Source organism: Malaclemys terrapin, chromosome 21 (assembly GCF_027887155.1).
Source record: "Malaclemys terrapin pileata isolate rMalTer1 chromosome 21, rMalTer1.hap1, whole genome shotgun sequence".
In the NCBI taxonomy this organism is placed as follows: Eukaryota; Metazoa; Chordata; order Testudines; family Emydidae; genus Malaclemys; species Malaclemys terrapin.
The window spans coordinates 7,291,618-7,303,739 of NC_071525.1; the positions used below are offsets into that span (position 1 = coordinate 7,291,618).

At 47.1% G+C, this 12,122-nt stretch overlaps 1 protein-coding gene across 1 annotated transcript; it reads right to left on the reverse strand.

Annotated features, from left to right (window-relative positions):
- Window positions 1–72: 72 nt before the first annotated feature.
- LOC128827106 (cathepsin S-like) lies at window positions 73–12,122 on the reverse strand. The gene is made up of 8 exons (XM_054010840.1): window positions 11,993–12,122; window positions 10,852–10,992; window positions 9,564–9,686; window positions 7,804–7,953; window positions 7,500–7,724; window positions 5,923–6,088; window positions 4,259–4,361; window positions 73–4,017 (listed from the first exon to the last, which is right to left on the reverse strand). The coding sequence occupies exons 2-8, from the start codon at window positions 10,981–10,983 to the stop codon at window positions 3,918–3,920; spliced, it is 999 nt and encodes a 332-aa protein (XP_053866815.1). The 5' UTR covers window positions 10,984–10,992; window positions 11,993–12,122; the 3' UTR covers window positions 73–3,917.

The window sequence follows — 12,122 nt, forward strand, 5'->3', positions numbered from 1 at the left end:
GGTCAGGGCCAATGAGGGTTGAGACCATGAGGGTGAAGGTGGGCTGTATGGCACCGTAGTCAAAACGGAAAAAATGTTTCATGACCATTTTATTAGATTTAACTTATGTTTTAAAATCATCACACAAATTTAAGTTGGCTACTCAAGCCTTCTATGAAGCACGACATCTACATCTATTCAATGATGAAAAAGAACGCTCAGCTGTAGCTGTTGTGACTGAGAGTAGCAAGAGATGAATTCCTACTTCTTTCATCCCAGGAAACAGAGCACAAAGATCGGGTCGAACCATAGTGATGATGATAAAGAAGTTGAAGTCAAATCTTCATTCATTCATTGTGTTATATTCCACTCTGTGTTCAAATTCTCTATTCTGTCCTGAGCACATGGCAGCCCCATTGCTGGTAGTGCCTCACTCCACTCAGCTGTTGGTGTTTTATAGGACAGGGATCTGTAAAAGCTACGTAGAGGTTGAGTAGAATCTAGAAGTCGCTGTTGTAGATTTTTAAGAATCAAGTCTGTGTACTTTTCAGTTGTCTTAACAAACACTTCTTGTCCTCTTCACTTAAGGGTTCAATATAAATGCCTTCAATAGTCAACTTCTGGACTGAAGTCTTTGCTTCTTCCAGAACTTTTTCAATGGATAGCTCTCGGATTGATCCAAATGTAGGTTCTATTGCTGGACAAAGATCTACTACTGTTGTAGCAGATGCCTGGATAGCATTGTTTAATGACCCAAGCGGTTTCAACAGTAGACTTACAAGAGGGACAATGGCAATAGTCTTCTCTGAACATAGTAGCAAAAGTAATCCACCAGCCTCACTAGTTAGATCCATCCCATCTTGGTAGATACTTTCCAAAGCCAGTAATAACGTATTATAATAAATGTATTATACTTTGTCAGATAAAATATGTGTATCTTATACTTTATATGCTTTTAAAGTGTGTATTAATGTTTCAATTTCAATTCAAATTTCCAAACAATCACTACATTGGCATCACCCAACAAGGCAAATTCCTCACCTGCAAAACCAACAGGACAAATCATTTCCCCGAGTCACGGAACCTGGCGCCGAAAACATCTGGCTGGTGGGATGGCAAACGCCCGCCTGGCTGTTCTGCACGGGTCTGGAGCCCTTGCTCCTCCCTTTGGCCCTCAGATCAGATCAGGACGCTGATGCAGCCATAGCTGGATTATCCCTCTCAGGCCCCCGGTCCTGGTCTCTCTCCTCCCAATTCTCCCCGTGCTGTGGCCACAGCACCCACTAGAAGGGCTAGGGGCTGCCATATGCCGGGCTGTGGGCCTGCCCCCTCACTGCCCAGCTCAGTCGTCAGCTGGACTGGCGTCCATCCGGGGCTCGACCCTCCCCAAGTGACAGACTAATCCTCATTTGCGCTGAGGGCCCTGTACACTGCTCTACCCGGTGAAAGGAGGCCGTAGTGCAAACGGGAGCGAGGCCCACAATGTGGCTGTGTGCAGACGTCAGGAATCCCTGCTGAAACGACAACGTGCTGGTGACTGCTGTACCCACCTCGGAGACACCTGTTCCCAGGCGGTGGCATCCCTCCGAGGGGACCCCTGCTCTCAGCGGGGGGGCATAGCAATTCCCCACCCCACCGTTCAATGGTTGACGGAAATGAAGATTAAGATCTATGAGCACAGTCCCCACTCACCAAGACCTCCCGCTTCCTGCTCTACACATCCCTCATTCCATCTACCCCATCCTCCATTTATTTCCTCTGCTTCCTTCCTGCCTTCCAGCCCCTCCTTCCACCACTCCCTTCACCCCTTCACTCTGGAAGGCAAAGGAGAGAGGGAACTGGTGAGATGGAGCAGTGGAGGGGATCCCATGCTGGGCTAGTGAGACCTGGGGCGCCCCCGCCTTTTTTGAGGGCTTAGGTGGGATGTGAGTAGGGTTGCCAACTTGGTAATATTTAAAAAACGGAACCTCCAGCAGGAGTGCCAGAATCTCCCCTGCCCCGCCCATTCCCCTAAGGGCCCGCCCCATCCACTCCTCTTCCACCTTTTCACTCAACAAAGGTAGGCGGCCCCAGCTGAGTAGAGGCTGATGCGGGTGATGACCCAGCGCCTCCCCACCTCCCTCGCCCGTAGTAACTGGACACTGAATGTCGAGTCAGTAAATCTGACCACACACTGTCTGGTCCCCTTTCAACTGGACTTTCCAGTCGAAAACAGGGCTCCTGATCACCCTAGAGTGGCATCTAGACCTTGTCCTGGCCCTCTGCACAGGATGAATCTCATCCTAAAAGTTCATGTAACAAACAGTACAGAGTCAGACATTGCCTAGCAACAGGGGTTCCCCTAGATCCATCAGTCAATCACCTGGCGCTCCCCCCAAATGAAGGGAAGCAGTGACACAAGACAGCCTCCTGGAACCTCCCAAGTAAAACTGCAAATTTAGCCAGGGCAAGAAATGCTTTGGTGGTTGTTGCAAATTTTATGAAATTTCACTGAGTTGATGTTGCTCAGTTGTTCCAAATTCATCCATTGGTGGAGTTCTTTGTGGGTTTGTCGGGTTGTGTTTTTTTTTTTTTTGCAACTGACAGATTATATTTTGCTAAAACCAGCCACAAAGATAAAGACATAAATGGGGACAAGCTCCCCAAATGGTTACATTTTCACAAAGATGTGATTTCTCACTCCTGTCCCACCAGTGATCGTTTTTCCACCTGGCCCTGCAACACACTGATGGATCCCACATTTTTTGCCGGCTTCCCTTGGATCATCATAGCAACCTCTCTGCTGAATTGGAGAGAAGAGAATGCATTTCATGTACTGTAGAGATGTGTGACCTCTCTCTGAAACTGTATCTCGCAAGGATTCGGTCTATAGGTGTCGGCAAATCATATTCCGAAGTAGGGCAAAGTAGGGCAGATCCGGAAGCAGGGCTCCCCCGCGGCCTGTGGAGTAGAGCAGGGCAGCAGATGTGATTCCCAGTGCCGTGCTGGCACTTGCAGCTGGGTTGTGGATTCCAGGTTCACCCTTTCCCTGCATTCTTGCTCATTCAATCGCTCATCCCATACCTGCAGCTACATTTACAGCCTTTGGGCCTGACTTCCTGCTACTGTGCATCATGTGCAGTCATGGATACCTCGGCTGAAAACTGCTGCTCTTCTGATTCATTATACACCTACTTTGCACAGGGGTAAATGGCTGTGCAGTGCAAGAGAGAATCAGGCCTTTCATCTCTGCACCGTGTCCTTGGTCCAAGCGCTGCAGGTGGCAAAGACAGACTTCACTTTATAGGTCACATTTTATAACAGCAGCAACACTTTGTTCCGTGGCTGGCCTTCTCCATGGCTTCTGACTGCTGGCGTGCTAAGGTCTTCGCATAAGATACCAACCCAATTTTGTGTAGCCTTGAAAAACACGTTATCCCCTGCAAGGAATGTCCATAGTTTGCTTGATCTCCTAGGTTGCTAATGATTGCTTTGTGACCTGTATTGTGGAAAATTGATACATGTGGCTAGGATGTGTTGCTCCATCTTCTTCGCCTCTCCACCTCTGAGGTAGCGTCAGCAACTCTACCGCATGGACTAGCTTTATCCATTTGACACGGCCTTCACTCCAACATATTTTGAGACAGCGGCAGTGACAATACTTGGCACTGAAATAGCACTTCACATGCGCAAAGCAATGCATAGACATTAATCAATTACAAACACCCCTGTGGGATAGGGAGAATAAGCTAAAAGTGACCAAATTCTGGACCAGACCAATCATGATCATTCATCATTTCAGCTGCTTGTCTCAGATCCGTCAGATGGATCTGATGGGAGGATTTTGCCATTAGAGCCCATACATTGTTCTCAAACAGAGCAGTTAGATTACAGCAAGGCTAAGATTAGTAGTTTAAGAGGCCACATCTCCAGAGTGTATTCTGAAGCAGAGCGTCCCTCTATATTTGTGGATAAGAAGCAAAGCTGGCAATCCCACAGTGGTTTCCTTTGTTCCTGGACATTCGAATGTATCCTTTGTCACCGAAATATTCACCCCAGCTGTTGGAAGGAGAAATAACACAGAATTAAACATTAAGAGAATAAAACATCTTTCTTTATAGACAGGGTTCCCCTCCCCCATTTTCTCATGTGTTTCAAGCTGTTTAACAAAGTGCATCCAATTCATACTAGTACAGACACATACATGCACAGCTCTACACAGCTTACTCATGCCCCACGCATATCCCAGGAGCACGTTATTCTATAGATAACTACGGCTCAGTGATGGATTTTCTTTTACCTGTTTTTCACAAGCCAAAAGTCCTTCCCATCCAGGGTGCCATAGCCGATAGCTAGAACCGCATGATTCGTGTCACCAGTGCATCGTGGATCATCGTAGACACCTGGAAGGAAAGAATTCGCAATCACAAGGGAGGAAAAAAAGCCAGCAGGGACTTCTCTGCTCAGTAAAGTTGTTGTGAGCAACAGCACCCACATGGTACCAACATGCCTCTAACCTGGTCCCCTGTAAGGGGGTAATAACAACAATCCCTCACTCTTTTCATCAGTAGATCATAAAGCAGGTCAGTTTCATTATCTTCATTGTGCAGATGGAGAAACTGAGGCACAGAGCAGGCAGTGACTTGCCCTTGGGCTAGAACCCAGCTCTCCTAAGCCCCAGTCCAGTGCACTGTCCACTGGGAAGTTTAATTTCCATGGCCTGTACAATGATTGAAAGCCTCCATTACCCCACCCATCCTGTGAGTTATTTCAGTATCCCAACTCCCATAAACACCAAGAGGGGATCTTCCTCCCACTATGGTCCCCCCACAATATTCCCTTAAAAGCCCCAAATCCAGTATTCCCTCAGCACAGGAACCGAGTAGGACAGTCACAAGCTGTCTTAGGAGGCCCCGTTCCGAAAGCTCTGGCCTAGGGGACATGCCAGCCAGCCAGGATTAGGGTCTACAGCAATTCTGTCTGGCGCTTGGGAGTTTGCCATAATTTATGCACCATCCAAGGCTGCCTAAATGACGCCAGGAGCCACCTCAACCCCAGAACTGGGCTGAACGGCCATTTTAGAGCCGCCCTGGGCTGAGTTTGGTGCCGCACAAAATTGCAGCCATAGTATCTGACAGTGCCTGGAATACAACCCAGTCAAAACTAATTAAAAAAAAGCCCAGGTTAATGTAAGCCACGCCCACTCGGTGGGGCGTTCTGTCTCCCTCTAGTGGTGTTTGGGCCACAGAAAGGTTGATGAGCCTGCCACAGCCTTGGCTAAAAGAGGTTGGGTCTTTTAGCTCCAGAAAGAAAGGCTCATGCGTTAAGCTCCAGAAGTCCCAGTCCCTGCTGCCCACCCCAGCGCACTGGCATTACATTAACATGAGTGAAGGGTCCACACTGGGGTGCTATTTTAATGACACCCCGTAAGACACCAGCAGGAATTGAACCCGGGGTCATTAGCCCTTGGAGCACCTTTTGAGCTAAAGGAGCATCTCCGGTCATTTGTTGTTATTATTAATCTGTGTCACAGTAGCACCTGCCAGCTCCAGACATAGACCAGGGCCCCATGGCGATAGGTGCTGTACAAACGCAGAACAAAAAGATCATCCCTGCCCCAAAGAGCTTCCAATCTAAGGGTACGTCCACACTGCACATTGGCAGCATATAGACTATATACACTCCACACACACCCCACACAGGTATAAACAGCAGTGTAGACGGCTTAGGGGAGTAAAGACACACCTGAACCCTTAGGGTATATGCCCTACACGGCTCTCTACAGGCCCCTCCAGGAGAAGAGCACAATGTGCGCGTCTCCTCAGTAACAAGCTGCAGAATAAATAGCAACTTCCTCCACATTCCTCTTTCAATTTAAAGAGACAGTCCACAGCAAGCAAAGGCATCACTGCTTCAAACTATGTACAGCACCGGGCGCCAGGTGTTGTAGCTTAGAGAATGTACCTGATCTGTACAGGAAAAACGAAGGCTGTTTCGCATCTATGGCGACTGACACGGGTCCGATATTGGCTACGGCATCCTTCAGGGCTGCTTCATTGGCATACGGGAGCTCAACGAACTTGGAGCAGGTGGCGGCTCGCGTGGCAGGGTTGTAGTGACACGTTCCGTTCTGGCAGGGGCAAAGAGCAGATGAAACAGGGACATTTCAGCCTCTGGCATGAACATCCAACCCACTCGCAACTTTTGTTTTTATCTCCCTTTTATTCCACTCTGTTGTCTGAATCCCTCTCATTTCTTAGATCACTGCTGCTCCCTCTGGAGCGTTCCTTCTGCCTCTGGGCATCGAGATCAGAGCTGAGGGACTAATGGATTTTTCAGTTCAGGGACTTACCCGGAAAAACAAACAAATGGAAGAAAACAAAATAAAACAAAAACCTAAAAACACCCACTGGTTTGTTTCAAACCAAAATTCCATTTTTTTCAGGTTTTTTTGCTGAAACGAAAAATAGAAAAAATTTCATTTGGTTCAAATGAAACATTTCGAAGGTCATTTCATTTCCGAATGATGTCAAAATAGATCTTTTTGACATTTCCTGGGGGAGGATATCAGGGAGGGTTTTGGCTGAAAATTTGCCAAATTTAGGTCAAATTCACAGATAGTATTGGTGCCCTGAAAAGAGCATTTTCAGCCAATTTTAATTCACCCAGTGTTAGTATCTCTCCTTTCCCATCACTCAGGTAAGAAGAAATATGAGGATTCAGCCATCAATGACAGCATATATTTCATCTATGGATTTATGAGCCTCCATGCCTCTATGATAGAGGGAAGTGTCATTAGCTGGGCTTCACAGAGAAGACTGAGGAACAAACAGAGCTAAGATTACAACCCAAGTGACCTGAGTCCAAGGCCCTCTGCTCTAGCCACTAGACACCACTCTCCACCCAATACTGGGATTAGAAGCCAGGAATCCTGACTCCAAGTTCTACTGCTCTAACCACTGCCTGAAGGCCTCTTCTCTTGTTCTTTGTGCTGACACAAACAGCACAGGAAGACCCAGTAAAACAGACCACAAAGAACAGATTGCTACACACTCACAAGACGAGATGCCAGCAACAGACTAAGAAAAGGACAATGGAGTCTCTGTGTTTTTGGGGTTGTCCACACTGCATTTTAAACCTGGGTCTGGGGGACCAGGGCTTGTAGACTCAGTGTTTCTAAGCCCACCGTGAGCATCCACACTGCACTGTAAACCTGGGTTTATAATTGCTGGGCCCAGGTCTCACAGCTGTGCTAATGTGTCCATACTGCCCTGCACGGACCTTCTGGCTTGGGTCTGCAGCTTTTGTTGCACCCACTCTGCAAAATGACAAGACTTGGACCCAAGTCAACAGGACTCGGACTCTGACCCACCCCTCTAGCAGTGTCCTAGGACCAGGGACGTGAGCGCTTGCTGACCTGAGTTAGGCTGATTTGTGTGTGGATGGAAGGGGAGCCTGGGCTCAAATCCGAGTCAGAACTCAGGCTTAGTGTGCAGTGTAGACAGACCCTCTCTGTGTCTGTCTGAAACTTGGATACCAACCTGAGCTGCGTATGGATAGGAGGAGTCCGAATCAATGCCGTTATTATCGATGATGTACTGGAAGGCTCTGGTTATATATCCGCCGTTGCAGCCGTAGTTCCCGTACATAGTGGAACAGTCGACTAGGTTCTGTGCACTGAGAGACACCAGGTTTCCAGTTTTCAGTTTCACCTGGGCTTCTAGGGCACCGACAGCACTGAAAGCCCAGCAGGCCCCACAGGCCCCCTGAAAAGCCAGAGAGATGCGCTCAGCCACTGCTGTGATGGGCACCCATGTCAGGAGGGGAACAGGTTGAGCCTCCCACCTGATTTTTCACATCCGTAACACATCCTTTGTCCCTCCAGTCCATGGAGTCAGGCACTTTGCTGCCAGGCCGTGGCCTATAGGTGGAATTCCGGTCAGGTCGGTGGGGAATTTTCAGTCCAGTTAACAAAGCAGCCACTTCCTCGCTGGTCTAGTTAAAAGAACACACACACCCCTTCAGACTGACGTCCCCTTCGATGTACAAACTGGCCCCAAACACTGGGGACATTCAGATACAAACTCAGGACATTGCTGGGGATAGAACCCAAAACTAGCGCTGTCGGAAAGTTATCAGACAAAAACAATTTTTTTTTGGCTGAAAAATGCATATTTGGGTCGACTGAAACATTGTGTGAATTCAATTTGAATTTACAAAATTGTTTCAGCCAGAGAAAAAAAATTCAAAACTAGTTGGGGGGGGAGAGCTAATTCAAAGGTGGGGAGAGACAGCTCAGTGGTTGAGCATTGGCCTACTAAACCCAGGCTTGTGAGCTCAATCCTTGAGGGGGTCACTTAGGGATCTGGGGCAAAATCAGTACTTGGTCCTACTTGTAAAGGCAGGGGACTGGACTGGACTGGACTTGATGACCATTCAAGGTCTCTTCCAGTTCTAGGAGATAAATAAATTAATGGAGATATCCTATTTTTTTTATTTAGTCAAAATGTTTCAATTCAAAATGACTTTTCAGTTCAAATTTTACTGCCAGTTCATTTATTTATTTTTTAAAAAGGTAAAATAGTCTAGAAAACTAAACAAAATGTGTTGTCCAACCCTAAATGAATTGTTTTCATCGTTTTTTCATTTCACCATTGCTATTTCAGGTCCAATTGAAACTAACTTTTGATTGATTGATTGATTGATTTTTCAACCACCAAACCAAAAAAATCTCTTGTTCACATAGCTCTACCCAGGAGCACCAGCATTGCCAAGTGTCTTGATTTTATGGAGAGTGTCACAATATCTGGTGTTTTCCTTAAAGCACCAATGTGGGGGAGAGAGGGTCGTGAGATGGCACAAGAATTTCAGCTTTTTTTTTTTTTTTAAGTTTCTCTCTCTCGTATAGCTGTGGAGAACTGCAGGAAAAAACATAACCCTTAAAAGCGCAAAACCCAGAGGCAAATAAAAAGAGCCCCCAGATTTAGACTTTTTTAAATCCCAGGATTTTTAAGCCCCCATGATTTTAGGGGCCTGACGCCTAAATTCTGAATGCTTGGCGTTGGCAGTAACGGGATCTGAAGCACAAGTAGCTACAATTTCAGTTAAAGGAGCAACTTCTTTAACCAGCAATGGCCTAGCAGACAGGTTGTGACATTCCTCATGGGGGTAAGGGAGAGTGGCAGACACAGTAAGGTTGAGAAGCAGAGTGCGAGGTCACGCTGCTTGGAAGATGTGATTTGATACAGAAGCATGCTGGGGGGGAGGGAGTCACCCCAGCAGCGGGCTAGCAGGGGGTGGAGCACCTGCACTTAAAAAATCAGGACTACCCCCCTGATGGCAGATTTCCCACACACAACCCTGACCCAAGCAAGTAGAACAAAGCTTTGCACAGCTCTCGGGAGCGGTGACGGGGGCAGGTTACTGCTGGAGGTGCTGTGGTTTGTGGGCCTACCTCTGCAGGGCTCATACTGACCCTGAATTGGCTGGAGCTTATTCTGCCCCTGATTCGGTTACATTCTCTGGCCACAGCACCCCCAGGGAAATACAGATAATTCCCAGATGCCCAATCACAGGGTCTGTAACAATATTTTTTTTTTACTTACCATGTCTGCCAGGTGGTTCATGCCCAGCTCATAGGAATGCAGCCCCAGTGAGTGCTCGAGGTTATGCAGCATAACGAGCTTGAGGTTCTTTTCCCAGGTCGCGCGCCGTTCCCCTTCCTCTTTCTGGAACCAAAGCACAGCCCCCACGTTACTATGCAGTAGCCCAGAGGAAACCATCTGCAGTATAAATGGGTTATAGTTCTACAGTGCTTTTTTATCCCCGAGGAACCCAAGTGCTTTGCAAAAATGTTGCCCAGATCCTGCAACACTCACTCAAGCAAAACTTCCTAGGAAATCAAGGGGAGTCTTAACAAGTTAAGCAAAATTGAGTCCTTCCCCAGCCCCGAAATGCAGCCAGTTTTGGAGTGGTGTGCAGCAGCTTTTTAACAGCACACAGCAACACTACTCAACAGAGTTGGACAAGAAGAGGAGAATCACACTGTATCCAATTAAATCATCAAGGGGAATTATAGGGAAGCAGAATGTAATTGCCACCAGGACAGTGATGACACCTTGTAATTTAGGAGGAAAGTACTGTAGGATTCTCCTATGACCCCAAGCAGTCAGGGCCTTCAACTAAGCCAAAGTAATTAAGGAGCTGCATATACAATTAGGATGCAAAACAATAATCAAATATTCACAATACAGCTTGCAGCTGTGCAAATCACTGACTTTTTGGTTTGGCAGCCAAACCAAACAACCTTTTAAAAATCAGTTGAAGATTTTTGGCTTTGGGTCAAACGTTTTGTTTCAATTTGGGGCTTTTTAAACCTTTTTATTTAGTTATTGTTAATAGAATGGTGGGAAATTCCAACACAAAGTGGCGTTCCAAAAGGAAAAAACAAAACGGTTCATTTATTAAACGCTGATATGAACCATTTTTTCCCACCTTTCCATTTTCTTTTTTTTAATTTGACCAAAACACTGTGCCAAAATAGAGCCGAATTCCCCAATGGTTTCTGTCAACCCGAATCTGCATTTTGCAACCAAAAAAAAAAAGGAGTTTTGTGAACCATGTCACCTGGCTCTAATATATCCCGAACAAAACACACTTTAAGAAATCAGCTAACCCCCGGGGATGGTTTAGGCCCAATGTTCATTAAAACTGAATACACTTCTGAAAGCAGAGAGAGTTTTGCAATCTCCAGGAGAAGAGCAGGAGACAGCTTCTCAGTGAGAGCTGGCACAGGACTGGCATGCTAAGATCCCGGATACCTGCTGACCTGAGGGGAGATGGTGATGGAAATCCCCCTCCCAAACTTTAACCCCACAGATGCACAGAGCCCACCTTGTGGCTGTATTGCTTGCCATAGGTTTTCTTCCAGAGCTCCCAGTGGTTATCCAGCGTCGGGTCTGAGCGTAGATGTGCAGTTGCAGCAGCAGCAAGAGAGGCCAAGAAGATACAAACCAACAGCTTCATTCTGTTCAGCTAGGGGGAGAAAAGAGCACGCTGGTGAGAGATAATATCTGCATGGTTAAGTCAAGTGTCTCAATTTCCTCCACTCAGTGATGGTGCAAGAGATCTGACACTGACTTACTGAGATTTCTCCTCTCTCTGCCATGAGCAAAGTGTCAAGAAGCAAACCCTGATCCTGCAGCAGTTCTCACACTGAGCCATCCGGCCGCTTGTACCTCTTGAGGGCGATGGGGCAGGGGAAGGGGCTTCCTGGAACCTCATACGACAACAACAGACTTGAAATGAAAACAGAGCTGGGGCAATGGATAATATCACCCGGCTACTTCTACAGCTCCTGAACTGGATCTTGGACCTGGCCATGGGCATCAGAGCCTGGGATAAGGTGATCTGGGGCGGGAGGGAGGGATAGAGCTAGCAAAAGTCAGAGACGTTCCCAGCTGGGGTGGGAATTGATGTAGCTGCACTGAGGTCAATGAGTTTGGTCCCTAGGTGATGTAAACTGGTGTCACTCCATTGTGGTCATTGGAGCGAAGCAGATTTACATCAGCTGAGGATCTGGCCCAGAGGGATTTAGGTGAAGAGGACTTGGATTTTCAAAGGAGCTCAAGCAATTTTCAAGGGAGTTCGGCACCCAAATCCCATTGTCTCTCACCTAACTCCCCTAGGTTCCTCTGAACACTCCAGCCTAGGAAGGAAGATGGAGGGATGTATGGGGCTAGAAAGACAGAGAGAGAGACAGAGAGGGTGTATGAGAATAGATAGATAGAGAGGGTGTATGGCGAGTGAGAGAGAGAGTGTTGAATAGATAGATAGGGGGCGTTATTGGAAGAGAGAGAGGTTTATATGGGGATAGAAAGACAAGACTGATACATGCGGGTGTCCACAGATGCAAACTCTCTACAACTAACATACAAAACGCCATTTCTTGGTTTTACTTCCTCAAACACATTGTTCCAAACATGACAAAGAGGAGATTTAAAGTACCGGGTGGGAAAGAAAAAGCCAAACATACCTGACGGGAGTTCGCCCAGTGGAGATTTCTAGGCAGGAATCCTGAACTGGTCAGCAGGCAGCAAGAATTCCCCTGAATTCTCCTCCCAAGGTTGGCTCCTGAGTGAACCCTAACACCCCTCCCGCTCTGA